The sequence below is a fragment of the Eschrichtius robustus genome, chromosome 14 (genome assembly GCF_028021215.1).
Source record: "Eschrichtius robustus isolate mEscRob2 chromosome 14, mEscRob2.pri, whole genome shotgun sequence".
NCBI classification, from domain to species: domain Eukaryota; kingdom Metazoa; phylum Chordata; class Mammalia; order Artiodactyla; family Eschrichtiidae; genus Eschrichtius; species Eschrichtius robustus.
Genome location: NC_090837.1, coordinates 16,303,055 through 16,323,872, shown reverse-complemented (window position 1 = coordinate 16,323,872; position 20,818 = coordinate 16,303,055). Strand labels below are relative to the sequence as shown.

General features: G+C 52.8%; 1 protein-coding gene across 4 annotated transcripts in view; it reads right to left on the bottom strand.

The window, feature by feature from the left end:
• Nucleotides 1-4,836: 4,836 nt before the first annotated feature.
• HECTD4 (HECT domain E3 ubiquitin protein ligase 4) overlaps nt 4,837-20,818 on the bottom strand; it is a 199,788-nt gene continuing 183,806 nt past the window's right edge. For 3 of the 4 annotated variants that reach the window (XM_068562278.1, XM_068562282.1, XM_068562281.1), the window contains exons 65-76: nt 20,193-20,299; nt 19,373-19,496; nt 16,634-16,824; nt 15,369-15,515; nt 14,094-14,213; nt 13,253-13,408; nt 11,512-11,615; nt 11,038-11,259; nt 8,947-9,113; nt 8,465-8,660; nt 7,661-7,883; nt 4,837-7,089 (exon numbers count right to left, since the gene is read on the bottom strand). In XM_068562278.1, coding sequence (XP_068418379.1) covers nt 6,953-7,089; nt 7,661-7,883; nt 8,465-8,660; nt 8,947-9,113; nt 11,038-11,259; nt 11,512-11,615; nt 13,253-13,408; nt 14,094-14,213; nt 15,369-15,515; nt 16,634-16,824; nt 19,373-19,496; nt 20,193-20,299 — 1,894 coding nt within the window. In that variant the 3' untranslated portion in view covers nt 4,837-6,952. The remainder of the gene's footprint in view (nt 7,090-7,660; nt 7,884-8,464; nt 8,661-8,946; nt 9,114-11,037; nt 11,260-11,511; nt 11,616-13,252; nt 13,409-14,093; nt 14,214-15,368; nt 15,516-16,633; nt 16,825-19,372; nt 19,497-20,192; nt 20,300-20,818) is intronic. The other variant, XM_068562280.1, reaches the window with a different exon arrangement.

The window sequence follows — 20,818 nt, the reverse complement described above, 5'->3', positions numbered from 1 at the left end:
GGGCTTAGTTGCTCCGTGTCATGTGGGATCTTCCCGGACCAGTGCTTGAACCCATGTCCCCTGCATTGGCAGGCGGATTCTCAACCACTGCGCCACCAGGGAAGCCCATCTCTTGTTGCCTTTAATATTTCTCTTTGTCTTTAATTTTTTAAAAAACTTATTGGAGTATAGTTGATTTACAATGTTGTGTTAATTTCAAGTGTACGGCATAGTGATTCAGTTATACATATACATATATTGATTCTTTTTTGATTCTTTTCCCATATAGGTTATTATAGAATATTGAGTAGAGTTTCCTGTGCTATACAGTAGGTCCTTGTTTGTTATTTTACGTATAGTAGTGTGTGTGTGTTAATCCGAAGCTCCTAATTTATCCCCGCCCCCTCCATGTTTCCCCTTTGGTAACCATAAGTTTGTTTTTGAAATCTGTGAGTCTGTTTCTGTTTTGTAAATAAGGTCATTTATATCATTTAAAAAACATTAAATTCCACATATGAGTTCTTTGTCTTTAATTTTTGTTAATTTGATTACTACGTGTATTGGTGTGTTCCTCTTTGGGTTTATCCTGTATGGGACTCTGCACTTCCTGGACTTGAGTGTTTCCTTTCCCATGTTAGGGAAGTTTTCGGCTATTATCTCTTCAAATATTTTCTTAGGCCCTTTCTCTCTTCTTCTGGGAGAAGAGAGAAATGTGAATGTTGGTGCATTTAATGTTATACCAGAGGTCTCTTGGACTGTCCTCATTCTTTTAATTCTTTTTTCTTTAGTCTGTTCCACAGCAGTGATTTCCACCAATCTGTCTTCCAGCTCACTTATTCATTCTTCTGCCTCATTTATTCTGCTACTGATTCCTTCTAGTGTATTTTACATTTAAGTTATTATATTGTTCATCTCTGTTTATTTGTTTTTTAAATCTTCTAGCTCTTTGTTAAACATTTCATGTATTTCTCGGTCTGTGCCTGCATTCTTTTTCCAAGATCTTGGATCATCTTTACTATCACTACTCTGAATTATTTTTCAGGAAGATTGCCTATCTCCACTTCACTTAGTTTTTCTTCTGGAATTTTATCTTGTTCTTTCATCTGGAAAATATTTCTCTGCTGTCTCATTTTGTCTAACTTTCTCTGTTTGTAGCCTCTGTTCCTCAGGCAACAAGATCATAGTTCCTCTTGCTTTTGGTGTCTGCCGCCTGGTGGGTGAGGTTGGTCCAGGCTTGTGCAGGCTTCCTGGTCAGAGGGACTGGTGCCTGCCCACTGGTGGGTGGAGCTGGGTCTTGTCCCTCTGGTGGGCAGGGCTGTATCAAGGGGTGTGTTTAGAGGTGGCTGTGGGATCAGGAGGACTTCAGACAGCCTGTCTGCTGATGGGTGGGGCTGTGTTCCCGCCCTGTTGCTTGTTTGGCCTGAAGTGTCCCAGCACTGGAGCCTGCAGGCTGTTGGGTGGGGCCAGGTCTCAGTGCCAAAATGGTGACCTCTGGGAGAGGTCATGCTGATGAATATTGGCTGGGGCCTCCACCACCGTTGTCTTTGCCCCCACAGTGAGCCACAGCCGACCTCTGCCTCCCCAGGAGACCCTCCAAGATCCACAGGTAGGTCTGGCTTAGGCTCGTATGGAGTCATTGCTTTGCCCTGGGTTCCAGTGCACGTGAAACCTTGTGTGCACCTTCCAAGAGTGGAGTCTCTGTTTCTCCCAGTCCTGTGGAGCTCCTCCACTCAAGCCCAACTGGCCTTCAAAGACAAATGCTCTGGGGGCTCCTCCTCCTGATGCCAGACCCTCAGGTTGGGGAGCCTGACATGGGGCTCAGAACTCTCACTCCTGCGGGAGAACCTCTGTGATGTAATTATTTTTCAGTTTGTGGGTCACCCACCTGACAGGTATGAGATTTGATTATATCATGAAAGTGCCCCTCCTACCATCTTGTTGTGGCTTCTTGTCTTTGGATGTAGAATATCTTTTTTGGTAGGTTTGAGTCTTTTTTTGTCGATGGCTATTCAGCAGTTAGTCGTGATTTTTGTTTTTAAGTGAGAGGAGGTGAGCTCAAGTCCTACTCCGCCATCTTGTCTCCTCCTCACTTTATCACTGATTTTAAGCAACTTGGTTATAATGTGCCTTTGTACAATTCTGTGGCATTAAGTACATTCACATTGTTCTGCAACCATCACTACTACCTATTTCTTTGCTTCTTTAAGTTCACTAAACATCTTGCATCTTTGAGTTTATAGTTTTCAACCAAATTCAGAAAAATTTCAGCCATTATTTCTTCAGATATTTTTTTCTGTTTCTCCATTTTCCCTGTCTTTGGGGGATTAAATTTACGCATATATTAGGCCACATGAAGTTGCCCCATAGCTTATTGGTACTCTTTTCACGTTTTTGGATTCTTCTGTCTGTGTTCAGATGGATAGTTTCTATTATATGTCTCCAAGTTCACTAAATCTTCTGTAGTCTGATTTGTTGTTAATTCATCCAGTGTAGTTTTCATTTGGGACATTGTAATTTTCATCTCTGGAAGTTAAATTTGGGTTTTTATATTTCTCAGGTCGCTACTTAATACGTAGTTATAATAACTGTTTTAATTCCCCTGCTCACTAATTTATCATTTGGGTACTTTCTGGGTCTTCTTGTGTTGAGTTTTTGCATGTCTGGTGGTTTTGATTGGATGCCAGATGTTCTGAATTCTACCTATTTTGGTGCTGGGTATTTTTGTATTCCTATAAATATTCTTGAGCTTTGTTTCTCATACTTAGTTACTTGGAAACAGTTTGATCCTTCTAGATCAAACTTTTAAGCTTTATTAAGTGGGACCTGAGCAGTGAGCAGCCTCGGGCTAATTTTGCTCCACTACTAAAGCAAAACTGATGCCCCATAAACTGTGATGTTTTCCACACTGGCTCTTGGGAAAAGGAACTATTTCCTGTTCTTTGACAGCTCTAATCCTTTTGGCTGGTTCTTTCCCCAGCCTCTGGCAGTTTCCTTACATGCATGGGATTATCAGTACTCAGTGAACACTTGAGTGGGATTCTCAGCAGATCCATAGAGCTCTCTCTCTGTGTAACTAACTCTTTCCTTGTTGATACCCTGCCCTGTAAACTAGCTGCTTTGGTCTCCTTGGATGCCTTGGCTTCTCATCTCAGGGAGACTGTTGGGTTCCACCCTCAGTTTCTCCTCCCTTTGCTGCTGACAACTCTGCCCCAACTGTAAGCAGAGGCAGTGGTAGGGCCCACCACATTTGTTTCTCTTCTCTCAGGTCTCTGTCCTTCATGCCTGTTGTCTGATGGTGTATTTGTCAGGTTTTTTGTTTTGTTTTGTTTTAGAAGGGAGGGTAAGGTTTGGTTTCTGTTTATCTATGTTAGCTAGAATTAGAAGTGTCTTGAAAGCATTACTTTCTAGATTGTTATAAAAATCTGATGCCATTCTGATTTGCATGTAACTGGTTTTTTTCCCTTGAAGCTTTTTAGGGTGTCTATCTGGTGTTTTGAAATTTCCCCATGTTGTATGTTGGTATAGATTCTTTGGCGACTCATGTCCTCTTTTTTCAGAATTTTCTTGTGTTATTATTTTGGTAATTTCTCTCCTGTGTTCTTTCTTTGCAGATTTCCAGTTATAGTTGGATGTCGGCCCTCTTAGGCTGAACATTTTTTATTTTCCTTCATATTCTCTTTTGGTTTTTTTGCCCTACTTTATGGGAGATTTCCTCAATTTTATCCTTTCATCATATTATTTCTGACATTAATTTCCAAAGCTTTTGTTTTTTATCTTCTCTCACAGCCTTTTTCTCCCCTTACTTGATGGACACAATATTTACACTTTGTGCCTTAGTTGTTTCTTGGATATCTTGTTCTACTCTCTGTACTATTTCCTGGGATTTGTTTATTTTTGTTTTGGTATTTTTATGTTGTACTTTTGCACAAACCTCTGATGTTTCTGGGCTATCTATATACTTAAGAGTGAGGCACTTGAAGGTGATGAGCTCTCTTCACTGTTCACTTTCACTGAACAGTAGGCTGGCATTTTCACTGGAGAGCCCAGGCTGGCAGGATCTGTAGGTTTTTCCTCTGGGTTAGTTCAGGGCAGGGTCTTCCAGCCTGCTGTAGGAGCCTGGGGTGGGGTGGGGGCAGGGGCTGGAGCCCTGAGCATCTCAGGTAGTTTCTCCAGAAATAACTTTCGGCCTTCTGCAGGGTGGTGGGGACTTGAATTTCTGCTTCCTACATGCGTTTCCAGTCCTTGTTTTTCCCTGGCACATGAGGCCTCCAATTCCTTCCCTTTACAATGTGTTTTGGTTCTGTGTGTGTGTGTGTGTGTGTGTGGTGCGGTATGTGTGGGACGGACACAGGACAGCGAGAAGAGGGCAGAGCACTGATTTTGGATAGTAGTTCTGAGCTAAGTCTTTACCGCTTCCCTGCATTTCCTTTTGCACAAAGTAGTTCTAAATCCACTGCCTGTGCCCAAAGGAGGACACGTGGTCTAAGAGAGGCCCAGACTCTTCCAGTGCAACAGTCCACTTGAGGAAAATCCTCACACTGGCACAAGAGTACAGACCAGCTCCAGGACAAGGAGTGGGCAGAACCTGCAGGGTTAGATTTACCTTTGACCTTGGATTTCCATCCCTTTAATCAGACTTTCTGTATGAAAACCATAGACTATAGGGAGTCGAGTGGGGGGCAAGGGGTAGTTTATAAGCATAATGGAGTAAGAATCACATCAAGTGTAAAGAGACCATAATAATTAGAAATACTTTCAATTCCTAGCTTCTTGGCGACCCTCAAGTATCAGAGCCATCCAAGCATGTTGGCCTTCGAATCTTCTCAGCAAGAGTAGATGATCACACAACTCTTAAGGTAAATCAAAATTAGAGGAAGGTTATTTATTGGTGTGACTTTTCCTGTCATGAGCTTCTTTTACACAGCAATGGTGTAAATAGCATCAAATTGAATGAAAAGTTTGTTAGATGCAACCATAAATAATTATAATAAATATACATCAAGTAACTTTACAGCACACATTTTTTTAGGGCCAAGGTTTGGATCTGTCTGGACCTCAATGTGCTCTCTGGGAGAAGCAGTCGTGTTAGCAGCAGGTATCTTACTCACAGCTGTCATCTAGTCAAGTTATGGGCCAACAGAAGCTTCCCAAACCCCTCTTGGGGAGGTAGCTGACAATTCTGAGTCCATTCAAGGGATGGGAAGGATGGGGGCGGGGGGGACCAAGATTTAAAAATACAGGGAGGAAAAACCACTTCTAGTAAATCCAAAGGCTCTTTCATTATGCAGAAATGAAATAAGAGGATCCTTGTTGTCAGGACTACATCCTGGTGTGACCCCCCCCCCCCCAGTCAAGGGGGCTATCGCCCCCAGGAGGCAATGGCCGACCGTATTCCTTCCAATTAGGGAAACTGCTTGCAGGCACCTCCAGACATGACTGATCCTGCATCAAATGTAACTGATGCAACCGGAACGATTCATCCAGGTTTACCCTTTCCTTAGGTCAGGGAATCTTTTCTATAATGGTCCTTAATGCATCTCCTAAGAATAACAGGGAGGAGGTGGATGCTAATGCCTCTAACTCTAAAATCCACACATCTTCCCAACGGGCCCCGGCAGACGGAGGAGGAGCAAATCCTCTCTCGCCAGCATTCACGCTCCAAAGCCTTCTAGACAGCACTCACTCAGAACTTCCAATATTCACAATATTATACAATAAATACAGTGATGTGATTCTGTGAGAACTGGCAAGGCCCAAAATGACAGTGTCCAGCAAGATGGCATCTGCCGCTCTCGAGCAAAGTACCAGTGGACAAAGACCTACTCGGGGCACAAATGCACTGGGGCAGCAGGTGGGCTGCAGCAGCTCAGCCCTGGCACACACTCACATGGGGTGGGGAGGGGGTGCCGGGTGGGCCCGGCCAGAGGGGCAGAAGGACCCTGGTGTCTCCATCTGGACTTGAAGGTCTTAGTCACTGCGGTAGGCCCTGAATTGAGCAGAGCACCTCAGACAGCTCTTTTTAAAATGGGGTGTAGCCTTTCCTCTGCTCCTCACATCACAAATACCGTAGTGAGGAAGGGACATTTCTGAGTACAAAAGTGGGGTAGGCTTGAAATCATGTGCTTTCCTGTTCTGAGTCTCGGAAAAAGGCCCCCAACTTGAGCACTGTCCCTCTAGCTCCAGGGGTCCTCTCAACTCCTGAGCTGGGACGCACCTGGCCTGGCTCTGCGTACTAAGGTCAGGGAGGAACCCTTTGGTCTTCTAATCCTGGGCAGCACTCAGTGGGAAACTGTCGGACCGGGGCCCAGAAGAGTCGGACAGCAGAGAGGGCTGTCTGGGTGGGAAGGGACGGGGGAACCACTGTGGGCTTTTCTTCAGGAAAACCCAGACCATGGACAAGGGTCTAAAGCCGGAAGATTAACACGTAAAGCTCCCTGTGTGTGTCTCCCATGTTTGGGTAACTGGCCCAACCATTTCAAGATGGAAGGAGGCCTGCAGGAGCCACGTCCAGGAGAAACTCCAGCTCAAGGCGGAGGGGCAGGGCTGGCCACAGACTTGTCTGTGAAGACGCTCTGCAGAAAGAACAGGATGCTCTGTGGGCCAAGGGCATCTCACTACCAGCTTCCTGCTGGGTGGTTCTGTGATGTGGAACCAACTGGGGCCTCACAGCATCAGAACCTGGTGGCCACGAAGGAACACATCCAGGAAGATCAAATGAGACAGGAGCTGTCTGGGGACTAAACTATCCTACAAACATACCACAAATAGGTAGCAAAAGAACCAACCCATCACGAAACGTACAAATACATAAGGTTAAGTCTTCCAGGAGGTCCTGGAATGTGGACAAAGGTTCGGAAGAGCAGAATGTTGCCAACTCCTCACGCAGGGCCCCGGAGGGATGTGCCCGCAGTGGCAGGCTTCCTAAGCCAGCAGAGCGGTGCCTTGGAGACAGCCTAACTCGGGCTCCCTCCCCTCAGCCACTCAGGGGGTCTTCGCGATAGTGAATGGCACAACGAAGTTTCTCCAGCATGATTTCCAGAGAGGAGTACTGGGGAAGCTTGATCATGAACATGCAGGTCTCCACTCGGATGTAGCGAGAGTCTGGGGAACCTATAGGAGAGACATCGGGCCAGCGTTAGAGCGTGGGACTGGATCCCAGGTAGGCCTGGCTGGACCCTCTGCCTCCAGGTTTGCCTCTCCGGGCCGCTCCAAGTCAACCCCAAGGCCCAGTCGGGGGATGAGGGCCTGGGAGGCTGGATTCTGGAGCAGGAAAGGGCAGATACACAGCTGCTGTACAGTACAGGTACCAAATGGCTGACCCGTGACAGAGTCTGACCGCAGGCAGGTTTGTCTGGCTGGCAAAGAGTTTTGATTTTTTAAATTTATTTTGCTGCATTTAAAAGTTGGAAGATTAAAACACTTCTGGATTTTAAGCTCTTAAAAATTTCAGAAGACATGTCAGCGTCGGGCCTATACTGCCACTTGGTGAAGGTCAGGTTTGGGAAGCACATGGCCCCAAGCCCGCCCCACCACCCCCTGGCCTCTCTCTCATTTACATTTGGGCCTTGGTGTTCCGGGTCCGTGTCCATTGTTCTTCCCCCCTCATGCAGGGCCCAGCAGCCCCAGCTCCAAACGGGGCCAACGTGTCCCTACTTGGAACATGACCAGGGGAGGCCAGTACCTGCTGTGCCATCCGGGGGGGCGATCTTCATGGGGTATGGGGGCACATGGGCTGTGTCGGGGCCCCCGTCTTTGCAGGGGCAGGTGAATGGGATGCGCTCCTGGTTGCAGGCAAACTTGATGAACTTGCACAGCTCCTCCTGGGCGAACATCTCCAGTGCCCCCCAGAAGAACTCGATGTGCTGGTCCGTCTCCATCAGGCCCACCTGGTACATGGTGTGGGCCTGGGGAAGAAAGGCCGCAGACATGAGCAGGCCTGGGCCTCTAACCCAGTGCCCCCCCGACAAGGCTGGGCCCAATCCCGGGGCAGGGTGCAGCAGGGAATCGACAGCTGCAGGACACAGGGAGGTTACAATGATGACAAGGACTGCAAAGGCAGTTCTAACAGCGTCTGTCTGTGTGACTGTGGCCTATGCACTAGGCCCGGCAGCAGGGGCTCTCCATACATTACCCCACTCACCCCGCTGGGCAGGTCTTGTCACTGTTCCCATTAGAGGTGAAGTCACTTGGGCAAGGTCTCCCAGCTGGCACGGGCAAAAACGGGCCAGGCGGAACAGTGGAGGGGGCTTCACCTCAGGCTGGTGACTTAATTCATGGGCTCTGGAGGCAGGTGATCTGCCACTTCCTGTCTGGGTGACCTTGGGTAAGTGACCTGTCTTAGCTTCAGTTTACACAGCAGTGAGATGGGGGGTGAGCACAGCTCCTCTCACATGTGAGGAGGACAGAGTGCTGGGGCCCAGGAAGCACTCAGACATGACAGGCCACTGCCAACATGCCTGTCAGCCCGGCCGGCCCAGCCACCGACCTTCAGGAACTCGAGGTTGATGTAAGGGAGGCCGCACGTCCGCAGCTCCATCTCCAGCGGGCTGAGCGTGGTGAGCAGCTGCAGGGGGATGATGGTGCCCAGGCCCGCGCGCACGGCTGTCACACACTCGACGTTCTGCAGCTCCCGCAGCCGCAGGCTCCGGATGGCTGCTGCGTAGATGTCCTTGTTCTCCCACCTGCGGGGGTCGTGGGTGAGGGGCGACGCTCAGGAGGCTGCTCTGGGGCCTGGGGCCCACACCCGCTCGGGCAGAGGCCCCAGGCCGTTACCCAGATTTCCCAGGCCTGGCACCTCAGTGAACTCCTCTCCTGCTCTGGGTGTCACCCGCCCCAGAGCTGGTGTTTCTGAATAAAGTCCTTCCACTGAAGATATTCCACCATCTTTCCTGACGCCCACCGTCCTGCCTCACACCCTCCCCCCAGTGGAAGCCGCCGGTCCCCTGACCTAGGCCCCCGCGCACTCACGCCACAGGGATGTGCCGGCCGCGGCTGCACAGCTCCACCTCCTCGCCCGCCATGGTCAGGTAGGTGAACCGGCAGCAGGGCTTACTGGGCCCGTCGGGGCTCTCGATGGCCAGGTGCTGGGAGGCAATCTCGGCGCACAGGGCCTCCAGCTCGCTCTCGTCGTTGATCTGGAGGGAGGCACAGCAGGGCAGGGCTGACTGCCGCCCTGCCTCCCAGGCCCTCGGAAGAGGGAACCCCTTCCCCAGTTGGGCAGATGTCGGTCATTGCTCGGGTGGGGGCTACCGTGGCCTGGCCCGCCAGCCTTGCCGTCAGTTCAGGGTTAGGCACGTGGCCGAGGCCTGGCTAACGAGACCCAAATTACAGTTGCCCTCTTTCACTGGCGTGGACACGGCTGAAGGCGGTGCACCTCGTGCTGCTGGGGCCATCTTGAGATCACTCATTGATGACATCGTTGGAGCACCTGGATTCAACCCTGTCTGAAGCCAATCTATATCTGTACTTCTGGTTTTAAGATCAAATCACTAAAAAAAATTTTTTTCCTAAGCTGGTTTGACCTGGGGTTTCTATCACTTGTCACCAGAGAGCCCTGGCTTAATTCCACCTGTGGAAGGTACACGGGCTACCCCCTCCACCATCTGGCCCACTGATGTGCATGCTGGGCCACCGAGGAGAGGACGGGATCTGACCCAGGGGAGAACAAGCCTGTAGCTCTGGGACGGTGAAGGCCGCAGGCAGGCACCCCTGACAGAAGTTCAGGGCATTTCTTTCTGGTTCATGTGCCTCCCCCGCCTCTCCCGAGGTGGTTCTGTCTCCCAGCACCCTCTGGGGCCTTGCCCATCCCCTCCAGACAGAAACCTTGGCTGGACGGTCTGCCTGGGCGCCTCTTCCATCCTCTGCCTGCCTCAGGCCTTTGCTGCCACCCACGCCCCCGGCAGGACTTCTCAGAGCAGCGCCTGGCAGCTACTCATAAATCCCCAGCCTGTGGAGGGCGTCCTGCTTTGACCCTTTAAACAATTCATCGTCGGCCCTCTTTCTGCTGAGAAGCCAACTGCTGTCCAGGACCCCGGCTTTGCTGCTCCCGTGCGCTGGCTTCCCTCAAGTGGCAGCTAAGGGGACTACGGAGAGCGTGGCAACGAGGCCCCTCCGAGGGCCCTCAAGTCTGCGCCAGTGGAGGCCGATCGGCCGACCCCTCCTTCAGCAGATGTCCCCTGGAGAGCAGCCTCGCAAGGCCTCTGACACAAAGGCTGCCCCCGGTGAGCAAGAGCCGCCGGCCTTGGGGAGGGCTGGATCACGGGCCACCTCCACACTCTGCCGGGACGGTCTCTAACCTGAGGAGCGCGTGTGGGCCAAAAAGCTCAGGCTTTCCAGCTGGCCAGACCCGAGCCCTGCTAGTGGCTTCGCTCGCAGCCAGCCCACCGCTCTGAGCCTCACTTCCCTCCTGGCCTCACTGTGAGGGCTTCTGAACACAGCCCTCCAGCGTGGGCCTTACGTAAACGGAGAGCAGCGGGGCAGCTCCCTGACAACAGACGTGAGCCCAGCCTGGCCTCAGCGACTCTGCCGAACCAATGGACGGACCCGACCGCAGCCCGAGCAGTGACCATAGGTGGGCGGGTCTGCGTGCGGAGGGGAACGGTCAGACACTGCTGTGATCTCATTATCTCTGTGTGTCCCAAGGCACAGGGGAGGGAGGAAGAGCTCCGTTCCCAGCGCCCTGCCTAGGTGATACCCAAGAGCTGATCTCCTGTGCTCTTCGTGACACTCTGAAACCAAGCTCTTAAAAGTGAAACCGGCTCTGCTTGGAGCAGTTCCCACCCAACCCTTCTACTCCTTTAGCTGCCGGGAACCCTTCACCCCTGTGTCCTCATGAGGCCCAGCAGGCTAGTTAAGTCACCCCTGGGCTGCTGCTGTCGGCAGGGAGGGAAGCCTGAGGCAAGCCACGCCAGCAGAGATGCCTTATGCAGCCTAATGTTCTTCAAGAGATGGCTGTCAGTCCCCAGGTGGGGACACAGAGGCCATGGGGTGGCAAGAAGGGCCCCAGGGGCACTGCTCCGGGCCCCACTGCCCCCCAGAAAACATGGGCTTTTCACTTACACTCTCGAATTTCTTGACATAATTATAGGTGAGTATGTCTGCTTCCTGCAGGTCTTGGTCAGGGTCCAGGGGCTCGCCCACCAGCGTCTTCCAGAAGGAGGGCAGGAGGTCCAGGGGAAGAGGAACATCTGCTCGAATCGCAATTCCCAGCAACTGGCCCAGGAAGTGCAGCAGCTGCTCCTCCCCGTAGGTGATGGGGCTTGGGGTCAAGATGTACTTGCCCTGCAAGTGGAGGCAGAGGTGAGGTGACTGACATGGGCCTCTGCTCCCCGCAGGAACATGGGTCCCAGGCCCACGGGACCCACGGCAGGCAGGAGCATGTCTAGCCAGAGCAGCGAGAGCGCGGCCCAGACCAGGAAGGCTCGTGAAAGGGCGCAGAGCTGATGAGGACGCGCACCCATGAGCCGAGCCCCTGCCCCTCAGGGAGCCGACCGCTGGGCCACCAGCCTTGGCTGCCCAGGCCTCGCGTCTTACCTTGTTCTTGTTGACGGCTGAGCTGGGGCACAGCAGGAGGAGGGAGAGCGAGGAGCTCTGCAGCTCTTTACACACCTGCCACAGGAAGTGGCGGAAGGAGCCGCCTGCGGGACAGATGGGGACCTATCAGCCTACCCTGCCTGCAGGCCCTGTCCCCACCGGGAAGTCAACTCCTCTGCCCCCTGGGCTGTGGCTTCGGCAGGTGAAAACAGAACCCGCCCGAGGGCTGGGAGACCCGGGCTCCAATCTGCGGGGCCACTAACTAGCTGCGTGGCTCCTGGGGAATCACTTCTCTGACGGAGCCAGCCTCAGCCCCTCTACCTAGCAGATGGGGGCAGTCACTGTGCCCACCTCCCAGGCTAGTTCCAGGGATTCAGCGAGATCAAAGGCAGATCCTACGCGGGTCACTTCTCACAGCTGCAAGCTGACACCGATACAAGGGCTTGCGGGACCCGTGTCTGTCCCCTGCGCTGGGCCAAGAGCACGGCCCCATGTTTTCCTCAGCACTGCCTCCTGCCAAGCCCAGGGCTCAGTGTGTGTCCACTGAGGGCATAAATAAATGGATGGACGCACGGACACACGCAAAGGGCAACGGCAATGATCAGCTCCTCTCCTACTGCCATTCCAAATGTGCCTCTGGGTTTCTTGCAAAACTCCTCTCTGTGGCTGGGTCTCCTCTGCCCTTCCCCATGCATCCCATCAGTGTCCTCAGGTCAGGAAGCACTGAGGACAGCTGTGCACGCGGAGGACTTGCTTGGGGACAGATGTCAGGGCCTGGCCGCTTCCACGGAGAAGCAGGAGACTCCCGCCTGCTGAAGCCGCCAAGGGCTGGGCTTTAGAATCGGACAGACCTGGGTTTGCACCCCAGTGATGCTGCTGACCTTGGGGGAGCTACTTAACCCGGTGGAGCCCCAGTTTCCCCGCCTGTAAAGTGGGACAGTGCTGGTGTCATGAGGAGCGTAAGGTGTTGAGCCTGGGCCTCGCACGTTCTGGTATCTCAATGAACAGAGCTGTTCTCAGAGAGCCTCCGAGGTGTGCCCAGAGGACGCCACGGCGCTGGCCGTCAGGGAGGCTGCTGCGGGAAGTGTCCCATGATCAGGGCGGGAATGGGAAACAGAGCTGCCCCAAGAGCTCTTCCCACCCAGCGCGCCCAGTGAAAGAACTGTCTTCTCCCATCCAGCGCATTTCCTGAACGTCTGGGCTAAACGGACTGAAAGGACCACGAAGGAGCATGTTCTGAGCGGCCATTCCTCCTCCCTGCAGCGTGAAATGGCAGGATGTGCCATTCTGATCAAGGGCTCCCCAGACCCCTGTCTCTCATGGGGCACACACAAGCTTTTGGCCCAACCAACCCTCAGCCAAGGGCTCTTCCTGGAAAAGAAGTGCAATCCACACTGAGGGCGTCTCTCCTCAGCAAGAAATGCACTCCTAGCACTGGTCAGAAGCCCGGTCCCCAAGCCCGGACAGCGCTGGGCTGAAGTTCCAGGCCAGCGGCAGGTGCCACATCCCCAGGGGACAGGGGCAAGTCCAGGGGGGCTGGGTTTGGAGAGTCTGGACAGATGGTCACTTGGGGGCAGTCCTGGCTTCTGTGCAGAGCAGGGTAATGAGGATGTGGCTTTACTCTTGTTAATGGGTAAGATATTGGGCCATTTAGGCTGAAAATAACCCCAGGAATGTTTACATTCTAAACACAGCCTTCACCCTGAACTGGCTGACGGAGGGCCTGCAGGGTGCCACTTACTGGTGCCATGGACCTCCTCCCCAGTGAAGCGGATGTTGAAGGCATAGGTGGGGTCACCGCCACTCGCCAGTCTGACGCAAAGCTGGGAGGATGGCACCGAGGCCAGCTGCCTGGCCGCCTGGCAGAAGTAGGAGTTTTCAGAGGCTCTGATCTCCCCTGGAACGAGAGAGGAAGTGCCAAAACCTCCGGGTGGCCACCTCCTGCATCCCAGCATAGGAGAGCCGCATGGCCAGGCCCCGGCCTGCTGCTCCCACCTCACCCCACTCCCTGGGGCAGCCACTGCCTCCCTTCTGCTCCTGGAACATCTTCAATCTTTCATGTCTGCCACATGGGTCCCTTGAGGAGCCTGCCCCCCCCCCACCCCCCATTCTCCACGTGGTCAGCCCCTCCCATCTTTCCGCGTGTCTCTCGGGGGAGGCCCCGCACCTGGGCTCCCCTCACGTGCCCCTCCCGACGTCTGTCCGTTCACAGGCTGTGGTGGAGACTCCTGGCTGCCTCCCCAGTATCCAGCCTCCCCAGTATCCAGCCTCCCCGCTTCTTCGGTGCTAGATTCCTGATTTTAGCATGTCCACGGCCAGAACGAAGCCCACCTCCCCTGCACTGAGGCACGGCCTGTGCCGCTGACGCCCACTCCCTCTGCTGCCTGGATTGGGAGCTTGGGAGGGACTGGAGGGGGACGTCACAGGCTGGGACGCAGAGCAGGGCAACAGGAGCACCCACGCCAACGAGGGATGTCAGAGCAGCCCGGGACTCCCTCTTCTAGAGGCTTCTCTTATGTGCGAGAAATCAACTAGTTCAAGCACTGCTGCCTGCATCCTCTGGTCTGTGTAGCTAATCTCACCTCCCACGATCTCCAGTGGGTCCAGAGTAATCTCCGGTGCCGCGTGGTCAGCCGTCCTCTGCACTGTGGCGTTCAGCACCCGATTCATGACGGTCACCTTCGTGTCATAAAAGATCAGCCCTGAAGGGAGGAATGTGGTAGAGAGGCTGGGATGGGGTGGCTTCCCTTCCTTCCCAGTCACCCTGAGGCCTGGCGGAGGCCACGCTGTCCCCTGTGGGTCCGTCCAGTCTCTTCTGGGATGGACTGCAGGCCCCTAGGGGGATGTGCTGCTGGGGGCATAAGAGGTCCCGCCCCACTGGAGGGTGATTAGTTAGTCTCCACCCAAATGTGAACGCAGGATTAAACCCTTGGACCCTGTCATGCCCACGAGACAGCTCGCTTGCAGGAATACAAACCCAAATACATAAAGAATAAGGAGGTTTCTGTGGCCACTTCTTAAACAGCAAAAAATAAAAACCACGGAAGTGTCTATCAATAAGGACATGGGGCTTCCCTGGTGGCACAGTGGTTGAGACTCCGCCTGCCAATGCAGGGGACACGGGTTCGAGCCCTGGTCTGGGAAGATCCCACATGCCGCGGAGCAACTGGGCCCGTGAGCCACAGCTACTGAGCCTGCGCGTCTGGAGCCCGTGCTCCGCGACAAGAGAGGCCGCGATAGTGAGAAGCCCGCGCACCGCGATGAAGAGTGGCCCCCGCTTGCCGCAACTAGAGAAAGCCCTCGCACAGAAACGAAGACCCAACACAATCAAAAATAAATAAATAAATAAATATTAAAAAAATAAGGACATGGACACCTACGCTGTGGACAGCAAGGCAAGAAGGGTGTGTGTGTCGACACGCAGAGATCTGTGAAGCAGAGGTGCAGAACAGAATGTATAAGAGGATACCCAGTTTTTGATTTAAAAAAAAAATGACAAATGTGTGTGTCTATTTGTATGTGAATAGAAAAGTCTGGAAGGACAGACTCATCTGTTAGTGATGGTCGTCTCTGGGATGCAGGAACGTTGGGGGCAGCTAGTGAGTCAGAGCTTTACGTTTGTGTATTTCTAAATAATCTGAAAACTCTTATAGTAAATTTATTTTTTCAGAGCATATTTGTTTTCTTCAGAGCATAATTAAAGTAACTGCCCTTGGGTAGAACCACTGCTCCAGAAAAGACTCGTGCGTCCAAGGACAGGCTGGGGGTGGGGGGGTGGGACCCTGGGCAGCCGCAGGAGGCCAGGTGATGCCAGAGACCCCACCCATCGGGTCGGCCCGGGAGGCCCAGGCACTGACCTTTGGCCTCCTTCAGCAGGGCCGCGATGCTGTGCGTGTACATGGGCGTCTGGCGCAGCTCCACGAGTGGCAGGAAGAAGGTCTCGAGCGTGGTGTTCAGGGACTGCAGCAGGGCAAAGCGCAGGCGCAGGCTCTCGATGGGCACATCTGCAGGGCATGAGGGGCGGTCAGGCGGGGGCTCGGCCCAGAGAGGCCGAGACTCTCCGTCTGTGAACGACGCAGGTGGCCCGGTCGCGGGGAGGGACCGGGAGGCTCCCGCGGTTTTATCCTTGGAACCCAGAGGCTGTTGGTGAGTGAGAGAGCCCGGCTTCCCTGAGCCTGTGCCAAGCAGCAGCAGAGGGCAAGGCCCGGGCTCGGAGGGGACCCGAGGGTCCGCTCAGCCGGCCTTTGCGGCTGTGCCGGGGCTGCATACCATTTGATTTTTAACTTTTAACTCTGAAGTAATTACAGGCTCATAGGAAGTTGCAGAACAAAGTAGAGTCCTGTGTACCTTTCCCCCAGCTCCCCATGGTGTGACCTCACACATCGAAACCGGGAGACTATTACACGGCACACTGACTTTTACTTGTCTGCCCTCAAGTACGTCTCCTCTCTGACCGTGAGACTGACGTTGGGACAGTTCACGGCCACGTTCACTGTCGCGTATCTGCAAGAGAGCGAGGGCTCGGACTGTGGCTGAGTGAGGGTGAGCAGGGTAAGTGGGGCCCGAGGCGCACACACACCCCGGCACCGGAGCCAGCCCAGGGCCTGTTGTGTGTGACAGGGCTTATTCTCCAGGGGTGGATTTATGGAGAATGTCCGTTTCTGTGTGCGCATTATTTTTGTGTGCATTCCTAGCTTTTGATAGAAACATGCTGCTCTCTTGTAATTAAGGCTAATGTCTCGGACACACACTACCAGACTGCCCTGACCCCCTCTCACCCCCAACACCAGCCTGGCATCCAAGGCGGCCTCTAGGCAGGGGCCTGGGTGTGATAGCAGGGGTCTTGTCTCCCAGCCACCGCACTTCTGTGTCTGCCGCTTGGCTTGGTTGCGAGGAGCACATAATAAGGCCTCACAAACTTCAATGGCCACAATCACAGCTTCTTGTCTTTCTCTCCCTCTTTTTATACCCACCCGGTTCACAGCAGGTGTTCCTAAGGATTTTTGTAACGGGCACAGAAAGGGCATCTAGTCCTTCTAAACCACCCCGTGCCGTCAAGGGGCAGCCCCCACAGGCGGCCCAGGGGGAGGACCCTGAAAGGCATCCCCCTGGGGCCACATACTCAAGAGACAGGCCACTCTGGGGTCGGCGGCGTCTGTGGGGTCCAGATACACCTCGTGGGGATGCAGCCGCGCGGGCGTGATGGCCAGGTGGCGGCACAGCCGGTTGATGTACTGCACGAGCGCCACGTCCATCTCCAGGGTCCACTTCCTGGAGGCCTTGTGTGCGTGCCGGACGTCGATGCAGGCACACCTGGGGGCGGGGAGAGGCAAGGTGGGGCGGCGGCCGCTGGGGGACTGCTGGGTTCCTCCGCAGCCACGTCCCAGCTCCCGGAGGACCTTTATAAGACAGCCTTGCCTCCCAGGCATTTCTTGGTGCTCAGCCAAGGTGCTGACTGCAGTGGAACTGCCTGTCCTGAGGGGAAAGCTCCTTTCTAAAGAAACAAGCTGAGCAGGCTGGGGGGACGGCAACACGCATCCCCACGTGCCTCCCTGCTGTCTGTAGGCAGCAGGGTCTTAGGGTTAAAGATGGGGCTCTGGAGTCCTTGGGTGAAATCTAGGCTACAAAGCACACCTACTTCCTGAGCCTCAGTTTCTTCATCTATGAAATGGAGCTGGCGATAGCACAGCCTCGCGCTGTCAGGAGGAGTCACTGAGAGGACACCTGCGATGCACACAGCACGGTGCCCCGCCCCTTCCGAGGGCACAGCAAGTGCCAGCTGCTGGTGTTACTGAAGCCATCATCTTTTACCCAGCGATCCCACCCCAGGGTTCCCCTACGCGGCTCCTTGAACAGGCAGGCAAAGGTGTGTTTGTCAGGGCTGCCTTGCTACAGCAACATCAGCCATAAATTACACCACCCCCAATGATGGAACGCTCGGCAGCCATTAAAATCATCTGGTAGAACAGTATCAAATGATGTGGAAAAATGAAAAAAGCACACTGCAGGACACTATGTCGTGTCTGATCCCACGCTACAGTACTGAAAACATCTACTCCTGGAAAAATGTTGGGAGAGGTGTTTACTGAAGCCTTTCCAAGTGATTACCCCTGGGCACAGAATCACAGGAAATCTCCTTTGTGTTTGAATATACTGCATGAGGTTTTTATCGAGTGTGTGTGTCCTTATTCTACAAACATTGAGCTATTAACCCAAGAAAGGCCTGCAGGCAGGCAGGTGGGTGGACAGGTGCCCCTCATTCCAGAACCTGTGGCACCTCGAGGGGGGCCACATGCCACACAGGGTGCATCGCGCAGAGGGACCTGTCTCAGGGAGGTGGTGGAGCCTGGGGCCAGGCTCTCGTCACTGCAGGCCACCTCTGTCCTACCCTAGGAGTGCTCCGAGAGAGACCTAGCTCCTTCAGACGGTGATCCCCTCTTCCAGGCTGGATGTGTCATCACCGTGGCCCCATAGCACACATGAACCAGCCCTTCCAGCTGTTACAAATGTGTCACCTTGGAATCAATGTGCAGTCCAATTTGTTCCCTTTTCACTTGGAATGCAGTTTCTAGTCCAAAATAGGTGATTCTGCTTTTAACGAAGACCCCCAAAGTCATGTCTCTTGCTGGTTTCTAAAACCAGTCAGAGAACTTGGCCCTGTCACCATGATCCAAGGCCCATCTGGGCATCGACTCTGAGCCTTCAGTGAAGGTACAAAGTGCTGGTGCCAAGCAGTAAACAATTTCTCAACTCTGAAAACGGGGTTTTAAAAAAGCATGCTTCTGGCAGCCATTCCTTCTCTGAGGCCCAGTACATCTTGCTGTGGGAATGGGCGTGTAGGCCTGTGTGTGGCAGAGCCAGAGGGACAGGGCAGGGAGATTTCTTTTGGTTTGCAGACATCTTGCCTGCTTGGGATTCACTTACAGCTAGAAAGGGGAAACCATATTTAGTTTGGCCCTGGAGACCTGGTGACTCGTGACCTTGCTGTGCTCCTGCCTGGGAGTGAGAGAGGGCAATGGAGAGTGGGAGAGAATGTGTGAGTCCAAAGAAAAAAGATTCTTTGGAATAAGAAATCATCCCTGTTAGGGACTGAAATGTCCCATTCCTGCCAATTCATATGCTGAAGCTCTAACCGCCAATGTGACTGTATTTGGAGACAGGGTTTTTAAAGAGGTAATTAGGTTAAATGAGGTCACAGGGTGGGGCCCTAATCCAATAGGACTGTTGTCCTCATAAGAAGAGGGAGAGACACCAGGGATGCAGGCACACAGAGGAAGGGCCACGTGAGCACACAGCATGAAGGTGGCCGTCTGTGAGCCAAGGAGAGCCCTCCAGAGAAACTAACCCTGTTGACACCTTGACCTTGGGTTTCCAGCCTCCAAAACTGTGAGATAGTGAATTTCCGTTCTATAGAACACTGTTTCAAACGGGTTGGAAAGTCCACATTAACAATTAGGAAAAATTAGAAAATAACTCAGTAGGTATTAAAAACAGGCCAGATGGAATGGCTTCCCAGGAAGTAATTGCTTGGGGAAGCGTCTAGTAGCTGAGAACAATTTTTTTTTTTTTTAACATCTTTATTGGAGTATAACTGCTTTACAATGGTGTGTTAGTTTCTGCTGTATAACAAAGTGAATCAGCTATATGCATACGTATATCCCCATATCCCCTCCCTCTTGCATCTCCCTCCCACCATCCCTATCCCACTCCTCTAGGTGGTCACAAAGCACCGAGCTATCTCCCTGTGCTATGTGGCTGCTTCCCACTAGCTATCTGTTTTACATTTGGTAGCGTATATATGTCCATGCTACTCTGTGAACAATTTTTACACAAGGTATCAACTGGGTTGACAGCCTCTTACCTCTCAAAATGAAGATCGTAACCACATGATAAAATCGCCCTCCAGACACTACGGATGTCTTGCTTGGCTCGGTCAATAACAAACTTGTGAAATCCTTCCAATGTCAGGTACTTTTCCTCAGGGACTGATGGAAAAGTGTTCACACTGTTAGGAATCGGTGAGAAGTGGGGGTCCCACAGCATGCTCTCACTGCACCCTCTCTTTCAGGGCCCAATTCATCTAACCCCCCCGTCTCCTGCCGTCACTCCAGGGTCTGTTAACAGACTGTCTCCACCCGACTGCTCAGTGACACACATAACCCCCAACCTGACGGGTCTGAGCTGCAGCCTCACCTTCTCGGGCTGGTGATCAAGTGGTGCAGCGCTTTCCCCCCAGTCTCGTCTTTCTGTATCTCAGAAACATTCCCGACTGACTAAGCAATTTTTGTGACAATGATAGCTTTCTCCAAGTCTGCTTGGGCCTTTAGGAAGATAAGGTTCTAATGTCCCAGGTAAGTGCCCTTCTGGAAGAAAATTTCTGAGCAGATTTCCAATCTTTACTTTTAATCGCAATCATCTATTCTTCCCTTGGGAGTATGGTATTTCTGGAGCTGCTATTCTAACCTCCACCAGTTCAGGTCAGCAGAGATGGAGTCCTGGAGCAATAATCACAGTTGGCCAGGTATGTCTTCCGTGTCTTGGGCAGGGCTGCCCTGCCTAAACTAAAACCCGAGGGAGCCAGGTGGTCAGGGAAAAGCAAAGAGGCTGGATCCCAGGCTGCGCCGCCATCTCCAGGATGGAAGCAGCCCCAAGCCCGCATCAGGCCCAAGTTGCTTGTTCACCTTCTTGTTTTTTGGTGGGTGACTTTTCTGGGTCCTTTTCGTCCGGCTTGCTCTTTTCCGGTGACTTCGGCTTCACAGTGGGCTTCTTCTCGCTCAAGGCAGTCCTGCTGTAGACCAAAGCACCGGAATCAGAATTCCTCATGCCCGCACCTCCTCCTGGTGGGGGGAATGCAGAACCTCACCAGGCATTGGTTCACCCTCCCCCAACTACGGCTGATGGTTCAGAGGGGGCTGGGGTCAAGATCAGCCTTGTTCTGACCAAGAAAAGTTTCCTGAGCAAATTATGAGGACAAATTGATGCTTTAAAATGTGGAAAATCTCAAAGAGACACTTTTCAAACATTCTTTCTACATACTTCAGAGCTGTACTGTCCAAGAAGCAGGCACTGGCCAGATGTAGCTACTTAAGTTTAAATTAATTAAAATTACAAGCCCAGTTCCTTGGTGGCACTCGCCGCATTTCAAGTGCTCAGTAGCCATGTGTGCTTAGTGGCCACTGTGCTGAGTAGCACAGACAGAGAAATGCACATTTCCATCGTCACAGAAAGCTCTATGGGACAGTACTGATTTAAAAGCCCCATTTATGTATAATTAATTAATAAAATTTTAAGACACTCTTTTTCTCTG